The following is an 18,447-nucleotide window of genomic DNA, read 5'->3' as shown; positions in this document are numbered from 1 at the left end:
GAGGTTCTACCTGGTGCAATTTGTATAAGCGGCACTACTGTGTGGTGTAATGTGAATTGGCACTATTATGTGGTCACGCCCCTTCCCCATGAAGCCACGCCCCTAAAATTTTGAGGCGCACCTTCGGCGCGCACTACCTGTACTTTGCCTTCTGGGAGGTGGAACACCAATTCACTTTCTGCCTAAGGGCACCAAAATGTCTAGTTATACCTCTGATGCAGGGTGTCCTGCATGCTACACAGCCCAAGAGCATTGTCACCCCATCCCCCCCCACCTTGCAACACTTTTCTAGTGTCCAAACAAGATTAAGATGAATAAGAACCTTCATTCCAATGGAACCCAGAAAAAGACCGGTAGGACTCCAAATTTTAAAAGTGAGGGGTCCCTGGGACCCACTTTTTTTTGGGCTCAGCGCGATCACTGATGATCTCAAACTGTAGAACCTGGCGCTATATATAAAATGTATTAAATAGAGATGTTCAAAAAATAAATAAATTGAGCTATGGAGCTGCTGAGCAAAAACAGCTGGTTAGACTGAAATAGAATTTGATGAAAAACAAAAGAAAAAGGATGCTCTGAGCTCCAAGAATCACTTGTATTTGGTTTTAATTAATTGGTTAATTAAGTGTAGTCTAGCAGGGTGAATAATTGACTCAATGCAACTCAATTTAAATAACATATATTTTTATCAAAATATTATATCAAACAGATACACAGCAAAAGAAGCAATGGATACATGAAAGTAGGTTAAAAAGAAACATATGTTGCAACTTCTTGTATACACAATAGAGAGTAATATTGTAGCTATCTCAAAAATATGCTGGTTATGACAGCATGCAATATAAATGTGTATGAATTCAAACAAGGACAAAGCTCTCTTTAAATTATTGATTACCACTAAAAATAAACACACTGGCGTCCCAGTGTAACATTGAATGGTATTGCTCCGCAATGATTCAAAATTACTTGAGGCATACAAGCCGTAATAGTTACCACCGTGCTGGTTCCTGGATAATGCTGCAGGATCCTGTGTACAAATGCACGTGGTGAAATAAAAGAAATATCACCTTCAGAAGAGTGAAAACGGAGGGGTAACATAGACCAACTGAAAACACCCAAGGTGTCCCGAGGACGTCCACTGCTATAGCTTGAGTGTCCTCTGACCTGGAACAGTATATCCGAGATCTCTCGTTGAGGCGAGACGCCAACATGTCAAATTGAGGCACTCCTCAACGACTTGTCGCTTCAGTGAAAACTTCTCGATGACGACCGTATTTCTCCCGGATGGAGATCGCGTCTGCAGAGGAATCTATTTCTCCGACGTTCACATCCGGAACGAAGACTGCTAATATAGCGTTTACCAGTCTTTCCACCCAGCGGAAAACTTTTTTTGCATCTGCCATTGTCGCTTTGCTCCTTGTTCTGCCCTAGCGGCTTACTTACACCACTGCTGTCAAGTCGTCCGACAGAATTAACACGGGCAGATCACAAAGCATATGTTCATTGAAAATAGCTCTTAATTCAAGAAATGTTATTGCAGACAAGCTTCCCAGCTCGACCTTTTCCACTGGAAATACTTCCCTTGCAAGGACTGCTCCCCAGTCTCGGAGATCTGCATGCATGGACACCAGGATCTCATCCTGGATTCCGAACCTTCGTCCCTCTAGGAGGTGGGAACTGAGCCGAGACCACAGGAGCGAAAACCTGGCCATTAGGATTATATTCCAGCGCATGCGCAGGTGAGACCTGGACCACATTTCCAACTGGCCCCCGTGAAAACCACTCTGGCATTTGACCTGCTCACCGAAAAGGCCTCTTAGGCCGCACCGAACTTCTTTATCAACGGAACATATTGATGGATTGTCACTGCAAATCTGATCCGACTCCGGATCCTCAAACCTCTTTCCACAGGAACACACAAAACTTCAACCGTTCCGTATCTACTCTGATACCCACCTCAGACGCCTGCGTCGTTGGGAATAACAGCCTTCCCCTGTGTTGAAGAACAGTCAGAGACAAAACAGCGATTTGCACCACTTGTGTCTTGACCTCGCCTTAATCAGGAGAGTGTCCCAGTACAGAACAATAGCTCTTACTATTGAAAGAATACCATCCCACTGCCATCACTCAGGTGAAATGGCAAAGACAATCCTGGATATCCGTCCAGGTAATCTGAATGCGGAGAACAACGCATTTAAACATCTATTTTTTTTATTATTTTTTTTAAAACAGGGACAGCAGGACAATGTCCTGAACCTGACGCAACTCTGGTATGGCGTCGCGTACTACCTCCCCTTCCAGAGGGGAAACGGCAAGATCTATTAGAAAAATCAGTGAGGGGAAACATCTGTAACGCCAGAATGTCCCCCTTTGGATTCTATAATTAACTCACAGGTCCTAGTCTATTCCCGGACTGACTGAAAAGTAGTAGACGAGTTCCCACCGGAGTGGGCTCCAGCAAGATAGACTCAGCGACATGTGGTGGATGTGGTAGAAACAGAAAACGACATCCGCTTCTGCAAACCTAACAAGGCTGCAGAACTCTTACCTTTTCACCTTTCACTGTCTGCACAGAAAAGGAAAAAAAGAACGGTATCGAACCGGTTAAAACGACTGCATCCCACAAAAGAATGCGTCACCAACCGTTGTGAAGGAGACTAACTCACGAAGTTAGATTTATCAGCAGCATCCGCCGAGAATGACTGAACTGAGGCATCCCCCCAAACAGCAGTACACCGTTCCAGGGAAAAACTCCAGTATCCCTCGGAGTCAGCCTCAGCATTCCCCCGGCCACACCTCCTGTATACGTACGGCAGCCTGCCGCAATGTTATAGAGAAGAACCAACATAAGGAACATCCCCTCTCTCTTTAGGGTAATTCTATCGGATGCCTTTCCGAATATAAACACTCCCTCATGTGAATGTAATGCAAATTAGCCCAAAGCATAGAAATAAAATATCATTTAGCTTCCTGTATACGATCATTTGTGACAGGGCCCCGTGTTGACCAGGAGTTGACTTTCGCAGTATACTATCCACAGCGGGAAAAGAATAAACATTCGGACTCCTTGAGAGGATCTGAGACCAACTCGTCACGGTCGACCTAGAGCTTTATCAACAGAGCGACCAGCACATGAGAAGGAATATTATTACTTCAGCATTCATTATAAATCATAATATGAATAAACATAATGTAATACACAATTACACACACACACATATATATATATATATATCTACATATATATATCTACAGAGGCACCAGAAGCGGGGCACAGCTATGCACTTACCACTCACAGGGTGGGGTGCATGTAACACTGCACTCTCCACCACAGAAGCGGGGTACACAGCTGTACTTACCACTCACAGGGCGGGGGGCATGTAGCCCATGACCACATCGCTCTAATAAATACAAACAGAGAACCCAGCACTCACCAAAGTAAACTCACTTATCCTCAACAATTCAATAAATAAATGATGGGGGTTTAGTTGGTGGATTGGCCAATGCACGGAAGCCCACATACCGATTTTCAAGGTACCCCACCTTCATGCAGGTCCTACACTATCACAGAGTCTTAAAACCTGACTACCACACTGCTGCATCATCTGCCTGCTAGCTTTCTCATGCACCCCTGTGTGGACTTTATTATCCTGAACCTGTCTCAGCTGTTTTTTAGCAATCATCTTTGAGCCAGTGCAATAGGTGACTAGTGTGCCTTTAAAAGCCATAAAGTCTGTGGCAGGTACACATTACATCTAGCAGGCAGATGATGCAGCAGTGTGGTAGTCAGGTTTTAAGACTCTGTGATAGTGTAGGACCTGCATGAAGGTGGGGTACCTTGAAAATCGGTATGCGGGCTTCCGTGCATTGGCCAATACACCAACTAAACCCCCATCATTTATTTATTGAATTGTTGAGGATAAGTGAGTTTACTTTGGTGAGTGCTGGGTTCTCTGTTTATATATATCTATATCTATATCATACATATAAGCGGATTGTCCGGAACCTTCGGGTCCCTAGTGACATTAATGTGTTCTGAATGTGTATGACCATGTACTGAATGCCCCAGTTGTGGATCTACCAGGAAACATTATGGTCGACAGAAAACCTAGTATTCGTCGACAGTAGGGAGTAGTAACCAGGCAAAATAACATTCTTGCACCCCCGAGGGGTCCGAGGGAAGTATACATAAATAAGTTTAATAACACTCCCCCACATATACTACCATGTCTGTGCTCGAGCTATAGGCCCATGGAACTGTACCATACATATACATATAAATATATATACAGGTATAAGGTAGTCACAACATGTTAATAAACACCCAGTAATAACAGTTGGTGCCGACAGGGTCACCCACATACTACTGTGTTTCCCATACAGTGTTTACTTTTTTCAAGCATACAACTACCGACCTGCTGATACTGCATCTACTGAATCAAGTACCAACAGGCATCGGCGATGCCGACAGTGCCCCCCACAGCTGGTTGTCGACATATGTGGACTAAAATGCTATAGTGTGTATATCTGACAGGGAACACACAGAGATATATGCACAACACAAAGAATACATGATCATTTCTAAAATAGTGCTATATTTCTCTATATAGCACTAAAACACTGTGCCCCCCCCCCCCCCTCGTTTGCACTGTATACATTGCTTTTGGCGGGGACATTGAGAAAATGGCGCTGAATCCTGTTGTGAGGACTAAGCCCAGCCCCTTCTCGGCGCGCTCCAGCCCCGCTAATAAAATAGCTTTTTTATGCTGGCAGGGGTCCGTATACAGTGCCTATGCACTGTATACATGCTTTGCCAACCTTATTTGAGGTATATATTGCCACCCAGGGCGCACCCCCCCCCCAGCGCCCTTGTAAAGCCGTTGGTGTGTGGGAGCAATGGCGCGCAGCGCGACCGCTGCTACATACTGGCGGGGGTATCGTACACGGTGCCCGGGCACCGAATATGCCTCTTATGCCAGTGGATAGACCATCAGTAACTTGCTGCCCAGGGTGCTCCCCCCCCCCAGCGCCCTGCACACTGTGAGTGCCGTTGGTGTGTGAGAGCATGGAGCGCAGCACGACCGGTGCACTGTACCTCCGTTACTGAAGTCTTCTGCCGTCACTGAAGTCTTCTGATCTTCACATACTCACCTGGCTTCTTTCTTCTGGCTTCTGTGAAGGGGGTGACGGCGCGGCTCCGGGAACGAGCAGCTAGGCGCACCAAGTGATCGAACCCTCTGGAGCTACTGGTGTCCAGTAGCCTAAGAAGCAGAGTCTTTAACTTACAGAAGTAGGTCTGACTTCTCTCCCCTCAGTCCCACGATGCAGGGAGCCTGTAGCCAGCAGGTCTCTCTGAAAATAAAAAAACCTAACAATACAAAGTCTTTTAGAGAAACTCAGTAGAGCTCCCCTAGTGTGTGTCCAGTCACTCCTGGGCACAGAATCTAACTGAGGTCTGGAGGAGGGGCATAGAGGGAGGAGCCAGTTCACACCCATTCAAAGTCTTATAGTGTGCCCATGTCTCCTGCGGATCCCATCTATACCCCATGGTCCTTACGGAGTCCCCAGCATCCTCTAGGACGTATGAGAAATTACAAGCATTTCATAAGTGGCAAAGGCTTTTATTGACAATTACATTGAGTTTATGCAAAGAGTCAATATTTGCAGTGTTGACCCTTCTTTTTCAAGACCTCTGCAATTCGCCCTGGCATGCTATCAATCAACTTCTGGGCCACATACTGACTAATGGCCGCCCATTCTTACCTAATCAATGCTTGGAGTTTGTCAGAGTTTGTGGGTTTTTGTTTGTCTACCCGCCTCTTGAGGATTGACCACAAGTTCTCAATGGGATTAAGGTCTGGGGAGTTTTCTGGCCATGAACCCAAAATTTCAATGTTTTGTTCCCCAAAACACTTAGTTATCACTTTTGCCTTATGGCAAGGTGCTCTAGCATGCTGGAAAAGGCATTGTTCGTCACTAAACTGTTCTTGGATGGTTGGGTGAAATTGCTCTTGGAAAATTCTTTATTCGTGGTTGTGCTCTTGGGCAAATTTGTGAGTGAGCCCACTCCCTTGGCTGAGAAGCAACCCCACACTTGAATGATCTCGGAATGCTTTACTGTTGGCATGACACAGGACTGATGTTAAAGCTCACCTTTCATTCTCCGGACAAGCGTTTTTCCAGATGCCCCAAACAATCTGAAAGGAGATTCATCAGAGAAAATGACCCCAGTCCTCAGCAGTCCAATCCCTGTAACTTTTGCAGAATATCAGTCTGTCCCTGATGGTTTTCCTGGAGACTAGTGGCTTCTTTGCTGCCCTTCTTGACACCAGGCCATCCTCCAAAGTTATTTGCCTCATTGTCCATGCAGATGCACTCTAACCTGACTGCTGCCATTCCTGAGCAAGCTCTGCACTGGTGGTGCCCCGATCCCGCAGCTGAATCAACTTTAGGGGACGGTCCTGGTGCTTGCTGGACATTCTTGGGCGCCCCGAGGTCTTCTTCACAACTATTGAACTTCTCTTCTTGAAGTTCTAGATGATCTAATAAATGGTTGATTTAGGTGCAATCTGACTAGTGCCAATATCCTTGCTTGTGAAGCCATTTTTGTGCAAAGAAATGATGACTGCACGTGTTTCCTAGCAGGTAACCATGGTTAACATAGGAAGAACAATAATTTTAAGCACGATCCTCCTTTTAAAGCCTCCAGTCTGTTATTCTAAATCAATCAGCATGACAAAGTGATCTCCAGCCTTGTCTTCGTCAACACTCTCACATGTGTTAACAAGAGAATCACTGACATGATGTTAGCTGGTCCTTTGGGGCAGGACTGAAATGCAGTGGAAATATTATTTTTGGGTTTAAGTTCATTGCCATGGCAATGAGGAACTTTGCAATTAATTGCAATTCATCTGACCACTCTTCAGGACATTCTGGAGTATATGGAAATGCCATTATAAAAACTGAGGCAGCAGACTTTGTGAAAATTAATATTTATGGAATTCTCAAAACTTTTGGCCATGGCTGTACTTCCTTGGGTCTGGTATATACGAGCTCTTTTTCGGTGCCGCAGTATGTTCAGTCAAAAGTACACTCGCAGCTTGGCGTTACAGATGGTGTTCAATGGAGACTATTTCCAGTATCCAAAAGCATTAAGTAATATAACGCACAGCAAAAACAGGCTAAAATAGCCTGATAGTATTATCAGGCTATCCAATTAGAGCCAGATTTTGGCCAATAACACATGGGACCCAAGACACGTTCCCGGACCCATGTGTTATTGCGAAAAAACGGTTCTCTGGCACCCGAAGCATAGTCTCCAATATGTGCTACTTATTGGGCTAAGTGGATAGCCCCGGGCCGATCCATTAGCTGCGCTAAATTACCACAGCTAATTGGATACCGGCCTAGAACTGTAATTCCTGCAGCACCCACACATCCGCCCAGTGTAGCTACTGGATGGAACAGGTTAGTCAAGACCACAGGACATGTATCTTTGTCACCGATACCTTAACGGTCACATAAACTAACACAAACCTCTGTGCCATACTACCACCACCCAACTACTAGTAGAATATACTGTAAAGGCCTTGTACATCTCAAAGCTTTAAGATACCTGTGTATTGAGAATTTCGCACTGGGAAGACAGTCCCGAAGAGTCTCCAGTGTGACTGGCTTCACTCTCACATCCCGAGATTTCACCTAGGAAAACAATGAGATCAAGTGTTGGTTACAATTCAGACTGTGCCACAATACATGAATAGAGATCACATAACCGCTGCAAACTGTGACTGAAAACAAAGTAAGCAATTGAAGATCTCAACAGCAGACACGTTGGACAATTTTTTAGACTTGCTACTCACCAGCATTGTGTTTGCCTCAAATATAGCAAATGTAAACAGCATGATATGCATCTGTATCTGAGCATGTGTTTGATATGCTGTCAGCATGCAGCATAACCTGCAGTTCTTATGCTCTATATATAGATCCCCTTTTAAAAATTCACTGTCCGCCTCAGTTTGACTGACCACACTGTAAAAGGACACATGCAGCAGTGAGCTACATTGTCATAGTGGACATGTGATAGGAACATTTCCAGCATTCCTAATCTATAGAAATGATTGGGTTAATGGGGAAACCCATGCTCATTACACAAGTTAATGCACAGAAATGGAACGAACAGCATCCAAAAAACTAAAATTTATGATGTCGGGCTGTGAGATCTATTGCAAAGTAGCAAGTAAATATAATGAAATATAATCTGAATGAGCACTGGCTGCAATGAGAATATAGTGAGCTGTAAAATGAATTAAAGAAGACACACACTAAACAGGATAGTGCTGACACCAAACAAGGCTAATTGCCAATACTGCATTAGCTACTATGGGGTATATTCAATTGAAGTCGAAAACTGACGTCTGTCGAAAAGACGTCAGTTTTCGACTTTTTAAGGTCGAAACTTGATTCGACCTATTCAAAGCTTTTCGACAAGTCGAGGCATTCGACTTGTCGAAAAGCACGTGGATCGGCGGAATAGCTGCCGATCCACGTGTTGATGTCGAAAACGGGACCAAATCCGACAGGTTTTGGCCCCCTTTTCGACCATCTCAATCCGACATCAAAATTATATACACACACACACACACACACACATACATACATATATATACACATACATACATACATATATATATATATATATATATATACACACACACACATATATAGTGGTGCGGCACTTCAGAATAATGAGACACACTAAAGCAGTGGATAGATCAATGTTTCAATGAGTTAACTGTCGTCAGGATAACGGGATCTGGTTTTTAAGTCGACAGTAAGTAGGTCGACATGACAAAAGGTCGACATGAGTTTTTCACTTTTTGAACTTCTGCATACTTTACGATCCACGTGGACTACAATTGGGAACGGTAACCTGTGCCGAGCGCCACAGTGCACTAATTGAGGTTCCCGGTCACTGTACGGAGAAAACGACACCAAAAAAAGTTTAAAAACTCATGTTGATCTAGAGTCCATGTAGACCTACAAACCATGTCGACCTACTTACTATCAACCAATAGTGGTCGACCTAGACACTGTCGACCCAAATCTAATCTACCCAACATACCACACCCCAGAATAACATTAAGCTTGCCTTTAAATAGACATCACCCTGATGCAGTCACGGTACTGCCGCACCACTGTTTGCATATCAATGTGGGGGGGGATACAAGCCACAATCGTGAGGGCACCCGGACAGGTATCTATGGTCAATGGCGTGTCGAACACCTTTGCACATAAAATATACAGTGCATCCGGAAAGTATTCAAGGGCTTCACTTTTCCCACATCTTGTTATGTTACAGCCTTATTCCAAAATGGAATTCATTTTTCCCCTCAATATTCTACACACAATACCCCATAATGACAACGTGAAAAAAGTTCTGTGATTTTTGCAAATTTATTAAAAATAAAAAAATAAGAAATCACATGTACATAAGTAATAACAGCCTTTGCCATGAAACTCAAAATTCAGCTCAGGTGTATCCTGTTTCCACTGATCATCCTTGAGATGTTCCTACAGCTTAATTAGAGTCCACCTGTGGTAAATTCAGTTGACTGGACATGATTTGGAAAGGCACACACCTGTCTATATAAGATCCCACACTTTACAGTGCATGTCTGAGCACAAACCAAGCATGAAGTCAAAGGAATGGTCTGTAGACCTCCGAGACAGGATTGTCTCGAGGCACAAATCTGGGGAAGGATACAGAAAAAGATCTGCTGCTTTGAAGGTCCCAATGAGCACAGTGGCCTCCATCATCCGTAAATGGGAGAAATTCGGAACCACCAGGACTTTTCCTAGAGCTGGCCAGCAGTCTAAACTGAGCGATCAGGGAAGAAGGACCTTGGCAGGGAGGTGACCAAGAACCCGATGGTCACTCTGTCAGAGCTACAACATTCCTCTGTGGAGAGAGGAGAACCTTCCAGAAGGACAACCATCTCTGCAGCAATCCACCAATCAGGCCTGTATGGTAGAGTGGCCAGACAGAAGCCACTCCTCAGTAAAAAACACATGGCAGCCCACCTGGAGTTTGCCAAAATGCACCTGAAGGACTGTTAGACCATGAGAAACAAAATTCTCTGGTCTGATGAGACAAAGATTGAACTCTCTGGCGTGAATGCCAGGCTTCATGTTTGGTGGAAACCAGGCACCGCTCATCACCAGGCCAATACCATCCCTACAAGTGAAGCATGGTGGTGGCAGTATCATGCTGTGGGGATGTTTTTCAGCGGCAGGAACTCGGAGCCTAGTCAGGATAGAGGGAAAGATGAATGCAGCAATGTACAGAGACATCCTGGATGAAAACCTGCTCCCGAGCACTCTTGACCTCAGAATGGGGCGACGGTTTATCTTTCAGCAGCACAACGACCCTAAGCACACAGCCAAGATATCAAAGAAGTGGCTTCAGGACAACTCTGTGAATGTCCTTGAGTGGCCCAGCCAGAGCCCAGACTTGAATCCGATTGAACATCTTTGGAGAGATCTGAAAATGGCTGTGCACCGACGCTTCCCATTCAACCTGATGGAGCTTGAGAGGTGCTGCAAAGAGGAATGGGCGAAACTGACCAAAGATACGCGTGCCGAGCTTGTGGCATCATATTCAAAAAGACTTGAGGCTGTAATTGCTGCCAAAGGTGCATGAACAAAGTATTGAGTAAAGGCTGTGAATACTTATGTACATGTGATTTCTTACTTTATTTTTAATAAATGTGCATAAATCACAAAAAATAACTTTTTTCAAGTTGTTGGGTATTGTGTGTAGAATTTTGAAGGAAAAATTGATTTATTCCATTTTGCAATAAGGCTGTAACATAACAAAATGTTGAAGAAGTGAAGCGCTGTGAATACTTGCCGGATGCACTGTATATCCATCTATATCTATATATCTATCTCTATCTATAGCTATATCATCACAATCAGTAGTCAGTTTTAAGAGACATGAAGTTAAAAAACAAAACAAAAAAAACTGTCAACATTTGGACAAACCAGCACCAAGTCCAATATGCTAGAGCATGAATACTCAGAAAAGCATTGGCTGCTATTTACATATGGACACATTTAGCCTGTTTCTACATCCCACTAAAACAGCATGTGACCTCAATGGAATCCAGTACCTAAATATAAAGTCAGAAAACATGCTTATTGGAGACAAAAGTATGCATTACTCCCCCCTTCCTTTGGAGAAAATATAGTGAACAGCATGAACTTCTGACCTCTTAGATGATGGTGAATGCATTTAGAAAACAAGCTTCACACAAACAATTTTTAGCCCTCTTGGAGGGGTCCTGTTCAAAATATAAGAATCATATGCTAAAATATGATTTGTGGTAATAAGGAATGAAAAATTATTACACAATTAAGCTCTTTCAATATTAAGATGCAACTGTACCTAGATTTGGTTCGTGGCTTGGCTCTTCAAGATCATTCTCTACGTGAACCATTTGCTCGCTCTCATTACTGACCGTTCGCTGCTTCATAGCTCGTCCTGTAGTGCTTTCTTGGGTCTTATTTTGATTGCTTATGTATTTATGGTCAGCAGCACCATTCACGGAATGATCAGATGTGTTTGACTGAGAAGAGAACAAATTCACAGAACATTGAGACTCTTGACTTAATAAAAATGGTTCCTGTAGGAGATTCCAGCTTGTGTGAGTTTTGCCACTAGTACTACAGCTACTAAACAAAGCTAGAACACCTCCACCTTGTTGCTTTGGGGAAGAACCAATAGACGCATTCTTCTGGGCAGCAGTACTTGTTGTGTTGCTCAATAAAGCATTAAAACATGGTAACTCCTCATCTCCACTAGACTCTTCAGAGGAGGAGGTCTCCAGCTTTTGCGCTTGACGTTTTCTTCTGGTTAGGAGTTGTGAGTGGCTGACAGGCGTCTCAGGACTGCCACGTAATGCTGACTTTGTGCCATCAAACACAAATGACTTTTCGGTCACAACGCAGCATCTTGTAACTTCTCCGAGCCTGGTAGCACTGCCCAACAATCCATCAGGAGTAGCAGAGTTAACCTGAGGACTTTTGCAAGGACTGCTATTGCAAGATGCTGGATGGCACGGTATGCTATTGGCCATTGAATCTTGAGAGCCAATAGCAGAAGTAGTTTGATTTACTTGCTCTTCAGCAAAACTGTCCTTCTGATAACTGTTCCTTGCTTGTTCACGTTCTGCCTTATTGGCCCTACTTTTAGGGTTTCCTCGCCTGACTGAGGCAGGACTTTCATGTGTAATGGCAGGGTGTGAACGCATTGATTCAGTATCCGAAAGTAACTGAAGTCCCTCATGTTTACTTACAGCAGCATTTTGTCTCTGATTATTTTCTTCGTGGAGATCAGTTTCTTTAACTGGAGTAAAGTCATTCAGCTGACCAGAAACTGCTACAGTTTTAGTTTCATGTACTGTTGTACTGTCCATGTTTTCAGATGATGAGAAATCACATTTCTTTTTAGATCTCAAATGCAATTTATTAGTGTTCCCTGGTTTCGTTGCCAACAGGCTTGGTCCCTTACTTTGAGGTTGAATGTTCTCCTCCTGGATATTAGACTTACTAAGGCTTTTGCCATTACAAAGGTTATCTGTATTGTTACCAATTTCTTTACCCAGTATCAATTGGTGTCCATTTGTTACGTTGGTGGGGATATTAGATATGTTCCCAAGGTCAAAGTTATCTTTACCAGTAGTTTCAGTAACCACATCTAATTTAAAAGACATTCTTTTAGCACTTTTGAATGTCATCAACAGGTGCTGTGTATCAATGTCAGAGTCTTCCATTTCTCCATTGTTTAAAACGTTTTCCACAGCCTTTGCAGGTGTATGCCAAGGATCTTCACACCCATTATTAGTTAGGTGAACAGAACTCTCTGAATGGGAACACTCAATTTCAGTGTTGGTCACATTTTGGATTGCTTTGATATTAGGTGGTGATATGGTAGTAATTTGTGTGTTGATGCCTTTTGACTCAGTTTCAGGACTCCTCAGGTTACTGGTTTTATTTGACAGATCAACATTGTGCAATTCCAAATCCTTTATGACGAGATTCATTTCAGCATCATTGGTCTGGGTTGGTATCAGATTTGCAGAATATGGCAAAACTTTTTCTGGCAATGATTTAAGTCTCCTGCTCCTCCTGACATTTTTCTGTATAACCTCATGTCCTGGCACATTGCTACTGTGAAAACTGTCAATTTCCAATTCAGATGAATTACAAGGCGTCTGCTGTTTGCATGAGATTAAGTCTGCTCTTCCTACCAAAGACAGAGATTGCATTGTCCGTGTACCCTGCAATTTACCAGACTTCTTTTTCAAAGACTTCTTTTGTTTCTTTGGTTTGGTTTCCTGGTCATCAGAAATAGTTTTCAAATCTTGCATATAAGCTTCTATATGATCACAATCTAAAGATCTGCAATTTGATATTCCCAATTTATTTTTATCAGGAGCTAACAAACAGTCAGACACTTTTTCTTCCACCCTCTTAATGAAGTCTTCAGGTTGAAGACTGCTAGTGTTTCGCTTTCGCTTTACACTGGGGACATTCGGAGTCTCTTTTATTTTCAAGGTCTCCGTAACATTATCAACGTGGACATCAGCAACACAGGTTACTTTAAGCCCAGAGTTTGACTTTCTCTCTCTCTTGTATACTTTACCAAACACCTTGTCCTCAACATTGGACTTCTCCAAAGCATTCTGCACAACACAAGGGTGGACTGTAGCCATGATTTCAGTCTCATCAGAATTACAGGAAACTATATCGGAGTCATTTTGTTCTGCTACAGGAAAGACTTCAGAGAGCAAATCTTCATCCCACAAAGAATAATTCAGCAGCTCTGTGGTTTTTAAAAGCCACTCATTAACTCTTTGAACACTTCTCTTCATTCGTTTTTTAGACACTGCACATATCAAATCGCCTGGACTTTCCTGAGTACTACTCAACTCCTCGTACTGATAGTCTATTGACATTTTCAACATCTGGCTATTGTTGTGAAGATGTTGCTCTAGCTGCATATTGGTTTTGCCTGGATCTTTGGATCCTGTGTGCTCACAATTGGTTTCATTCTTAGCAAGGTTTGCTTGTCGATTCAGTTCAGCCTTTTTTTCCCAATTGGTTGCATTGAAAATTAAACAATTTCTGCTTTCTGTAGACCTCATTTCATTGGATAGTTCTTTTGGGGTTCCATCCATACATAATAAATGACTTCTTGTGCTTTCAAGGTCTCTTTCAGAAAATCCATATTCAGCTGAAAATGTACATGGAATACAAATTTAAAATAAAGCACAAATAAATGTACAAAATGTAAATTTATTAAACCAATCTTTTCTGTATTTTTAACTTCAGAAAACATAATAAGAAAAGCCATTTACATCAGTACTACTTGTACATCTATTCACAGATGCAATCCTATTGCTTACAAATTTAACAAAAGTATAATACCTGTATATAAAAAAAAAAAAAAAGAAAGAAAGGATGCTTGATAACAAAATTGGTACTTCTTTAAACAGTATTCTAATATGAGGCCCATTTTCATGTGTTAAAAAATGCTAGTAAAAAGAAATGTAAAAAAAACCTGTAACTATCATGTTTTGTAGCAACACTGATCAATTAAAAGTTAACAAAACAAAAAAAATATTAGCAGGTCAAAAAGAGTACTTCTACCATAACATGCCAAAGATACCCAAATGCTAATAGATAAAAATAAGAATTTACTTACCGATAATTCTATTTCTCGTAGTCCGTAGTGGATGCTGGGAACTCCATAAGGACCATGGGGAATAGCGGCTCCGCAGGAGACTGGGCACAAAAGAAAAGCTTTAGGACTACCTGGTGTGCACTGGCTCCTCCCCCTATGACCCTCCTCCAAGCCTCAGTTAGGATACTGTGCCCGGACGAGCGTACACAATAAGGAAGGATTTTGAATCCCGGGTAAGACTCATACCAGCCACACCAATCACACCGTACAACTTGTGATATGAACCCAGTTAACAGCATGATAACAGAGGAGCCTCTGGATAGATGGCTCACAACAACAATAACCCGATTTGTTAACAATAACTATGTACAAGTATTGCAGATAATCCGCACTTGGGATGGGCGCCCAGCATCCACTACGGACTACGAGAAATAGAATTATCGGTAAGTAAATTCTTATTTTCTCTGACGTCCTAGTGGATGCTGGGAACTCCGTAAGGACCATGGGGATTATACCAAAGCTCCCAAACGGGCGGGAGAGTGCGGATGACTCTGCAGCACCGAGTGAGAAAACTCCAGGTCCTCCTCAGCCAGAGTGTCAAATTTGTAAAATTTCACAAAAGTATTTGACCCTGACCAAGTAGCAGCTCGGCAAAGTTGTAAAGCCGAGACCCCTCGGGCAGCCGCCCAAGATGAGCCCACCTTCCTTGTGGAGTGGGCTTTTACAGATTTTGGCTGTGGCAGGCCTGCCACAGAATGCGCAAGCTGAATTGTACTACAAATCCAGCGAGCAATAGTCTGCTTAGAAGCAGGAGCACCCAGCTTGTTGGGTGCGTACAGGATAAATAGCGAGTCAGATTTTCTGACTCCAGCCGTCCTGGAAACATATATTTTCAGGGCCCTGACAACGTCCAGCAACTTGGAGTCCTCCAAGTCCTTAGTAGCCGCAGGTACCACAATAGGCTGGTTCAGATGAAACGCTGAAACCACCTTTGGGAGAAATTGAGGACGCGTCCTCAATTCTGCCCTGTCCGTATGAAAAATCAGGTAAGGGCTTTTACAGGATAAAGCCGCCAATTCTGACACACGCCTGGCTGAAGCCAGGGCCAACAGCATGACCACTTTCCATGTGAGATATTTTAAGTCCACAGTGTTGAGTGGTTCAAACCAATGTGATTTTAGGAAACCCAAAACAACATTCAGATCCCAGGGTGCCACTGGAGGCACAAAAGGAGGCTGTATATGTAGCACTCCCTTAACAAACGTCTGGACTTCAGGCACTGAAGCCAATTCTCTCTGAAAGAAAATCGACAGGGCCGAAATCTGGACCTTAATGGATCCTAATTTTAGGCCCATAGACACTCCTGCTTACAGGAAATGCAGGAATCGACCCAGTTGAAATTCCTCCGTCAGGGCCTTTTTGGCCTCGCACCACGCAACATATTTCCGCCAAATGCGGTGATAATGCTTTGCGGTTACATCCTTTCTGGCTTTTATCAAAGTAGGGATGACTTCGTCTGGAATGCCTTTTTCCTTTAGGATCCGGCGTTCAACCGACATGCCGTCAAACGCAGCCGCGGTAAGTCTTGGAACAGACAGGGTCCCTGCTGGAGCAGGTCCCTTCTCAGAGGTAGAGGCCACGGGTCCTCTGTGAGCATTTCTTGAAGTTCCGGGTACCAAGTCCTTCTTGGCCAATCCGGAGCCACGAGAATAGTTCTTACTCCCCCCCGCCATATAATCCTCAGCACCTTGGGTATGAGAGGCAGAGGAGGGAACACATACACTGACTGGTACACCCAAGGTGTTACCAGAGCGTCCACAGCTATTGCTTGAGGGTCCCTTGACCTGGCGCAATACCTGTCCAGTTTTTTGTTGAGGCGGGACGCCATCATGTCCACCTTTGGTTTTTCCCAACGGTTTACAATCATGTGGAAGACTTCTGGGTGAAGTCCCCACTCTCCCGGGTGAAGTCCCCACTCTCCCGGGTGGAGGTCGTGCCTGCTGAGGAAGTCTGCTTCCCAGTTGTCCACTCCCGGAATGAACACTGCTGACAGTGCTATCACATGATTTTCCGCCCAGCGAAGAATCCTTGCAGCTTCTGCCATTGCCCTCCTGCTTCTTGTGCCGCCCTGTCTGTTTACGTGGGCGACTGCCGTGATGTTGTCCGACTGGATCAGCACCGGCTGACCTTGAAGCAGAGGTCTTGCTTGGCTTAGAGCATTGTAAATGGCTCTTAACTCCAGGATATTTATGTGAAGTGATGTCTCCAGGCTTGACCACAAACCCTGGAAGTTTCTTCCCTGTGTGACTGCTCCCCAGCCTCGCAGGCTGGCATCTGTGGTCACCAGGACCCAGTCCTGAATGCCGAATCTGCGGCCCTCTAGAAGATGAGCACTCTGCAACCACCACAGGAGAGACACCCTTGTCCTTGGGGACAGGGTTATCCGCCGATGCATCTGAAGATGCGATCCGGACCATTTGTCCAGCAGGTCCCACTGGAATGTTCTTGCGTGGAATCTGCCGAATGGGATTGCTTCGTAGGAAGCCACCATTTTTCCCAGGACCCTTGTGCATTGATGCACTGATACTTGGCCTGGTTTTAGGAGGTTTCTGACTAGCTCGGATAACTCTCTGGCTTTCTCTTCCGGGAGAAACACCTTTTTCTGGACTGTGTCCAGGATCATCCCTAGGAATAGAAGACATGTCGTCGGGATCAGCTGCGATTTTGGGATATTGAGAATCCAACCGTGCTGCCGCAGCACTACTTGAGATAGTGCTACTCCGACTACCAACTGTTCCTTGGATCTTGCCCTTATCAGGAGATCGTCCAAGTAAGGGATAATTAAAACTCCCTTCCTTCGAAGGAGTATCATCATTTCGGCCATTACTTTGGTAAAGACCCGGGGCGCCGTGGACAATCCAAACGGCAGCGTCTGAAACTGATAGTGGCAGTTCTGTACCACAAACCTGAGGTACCCTTGGTGAGAAGGGTAAATTGGGACATGGAGGTAGGCATCCTTGATGTCCAGAGACACCATATAATCCCCTTCTTCCAGGTTCGCGATCACCGCTCTGAGTGACTCCATCTTGAATTTGAACCTCTGTATGTAAGTGTTCAAAGATTTTAGATTTAAAATAGGTCTCACCGAGCCATCCGGCTTCGGTACCACAAACAGCGTGGAATAATACCCCTTTTCCTGTTGCAGGAGGGGTACCTTGATTATCACCTGCTGAGAATACAGCTTGTGAATGGCTTCCAATACCGCCTCCCTGTCGGAGGGAGACGTCTGTAAGGCAGACTTTAGGAAACGGCGGGGGGGGGGGGGGGGGGGGGGGGAGACGTCTCGAATTCCAATTTGTACCCCTGAGATACCACCTGAAGGATCCAGGGGTCCACTTGTGAGTGAGCCCACTGCGCGCTGAAATTCTTGAGACGGGCCCCCACCGTGCCTGAGTCCGCTTGTAGAGCCCCAGCGTCATGCTGAGGACTTGGCAGAAGCGGGAGAGGGCTTCTGTTCTTGGGAACTGGCTGTTTGCTGCAGCCTTTTTCCTCTGCCACGGGGCAGAAATGAGGAGCCTTTTGCCCGCTTGCCCTTATGGGGCCGAAAGGACTGCGCCTGATAATACGGCGTCTTCTTATGTTGAGAGGCTACCTGGGGCAAAAATGTGGATTTCCCAGCAGTTGCCGTGGACACTAGG

General features: G+C 44.4%; 1 protein-coding gene across 3 annotated transcripts in view; it reads right to left on the bottom strand.

Moving 5' to 3' along the window:
- The window catches only part of BRCA1 (BRCA1 DNA repair associated), a 373,734-nt gene that overhangs the window by 195,242 nt on the left and 160,045 nt on the right, over window positions 1-18,447 (bottom strand). For all 3 annotated transcript variants that reach the window (XM_063960072.1, XM_063960070.1, XM_063960071.1), the window contains exons 10-11: window positions 11,450-14,299; window positions 7,616-7,701 (exon numbers count right to left, since the gene is read on the bottom strand). In XM_063960072.1, the coding sequence (XP_063816142.1) occupies window positions 7,616-7,701; window positions 11,450-14,299 (2,936 nt within the window). The remainder of the gene's footprint in view (window positions 1-7,615; window positions 7,702-11,449; window positions 14,300-18,447) is intronic.

Source organism: Pseudophryne corroboree, chromosome 3 (assembly GCF_028390025.1).
Source record: "Pseudophryne corroboree isolate aPseCor3 chromosome 3, aPseCor3.hap2, whole genome shotgun sequence".
NCBI classification, from domain to species: domain Eukaryota; kingdom Metazoa; phylum Chordata; class Amphibia; order Anura; family Myobatrachidae; genus Pseudophryne; species Pseudophryne corroboree.
The sequence above is the reverse complement of the archived record's forward strand: the minus strand, read 5'-3'. Positions and strand labels throughout refer to the sequence as shown.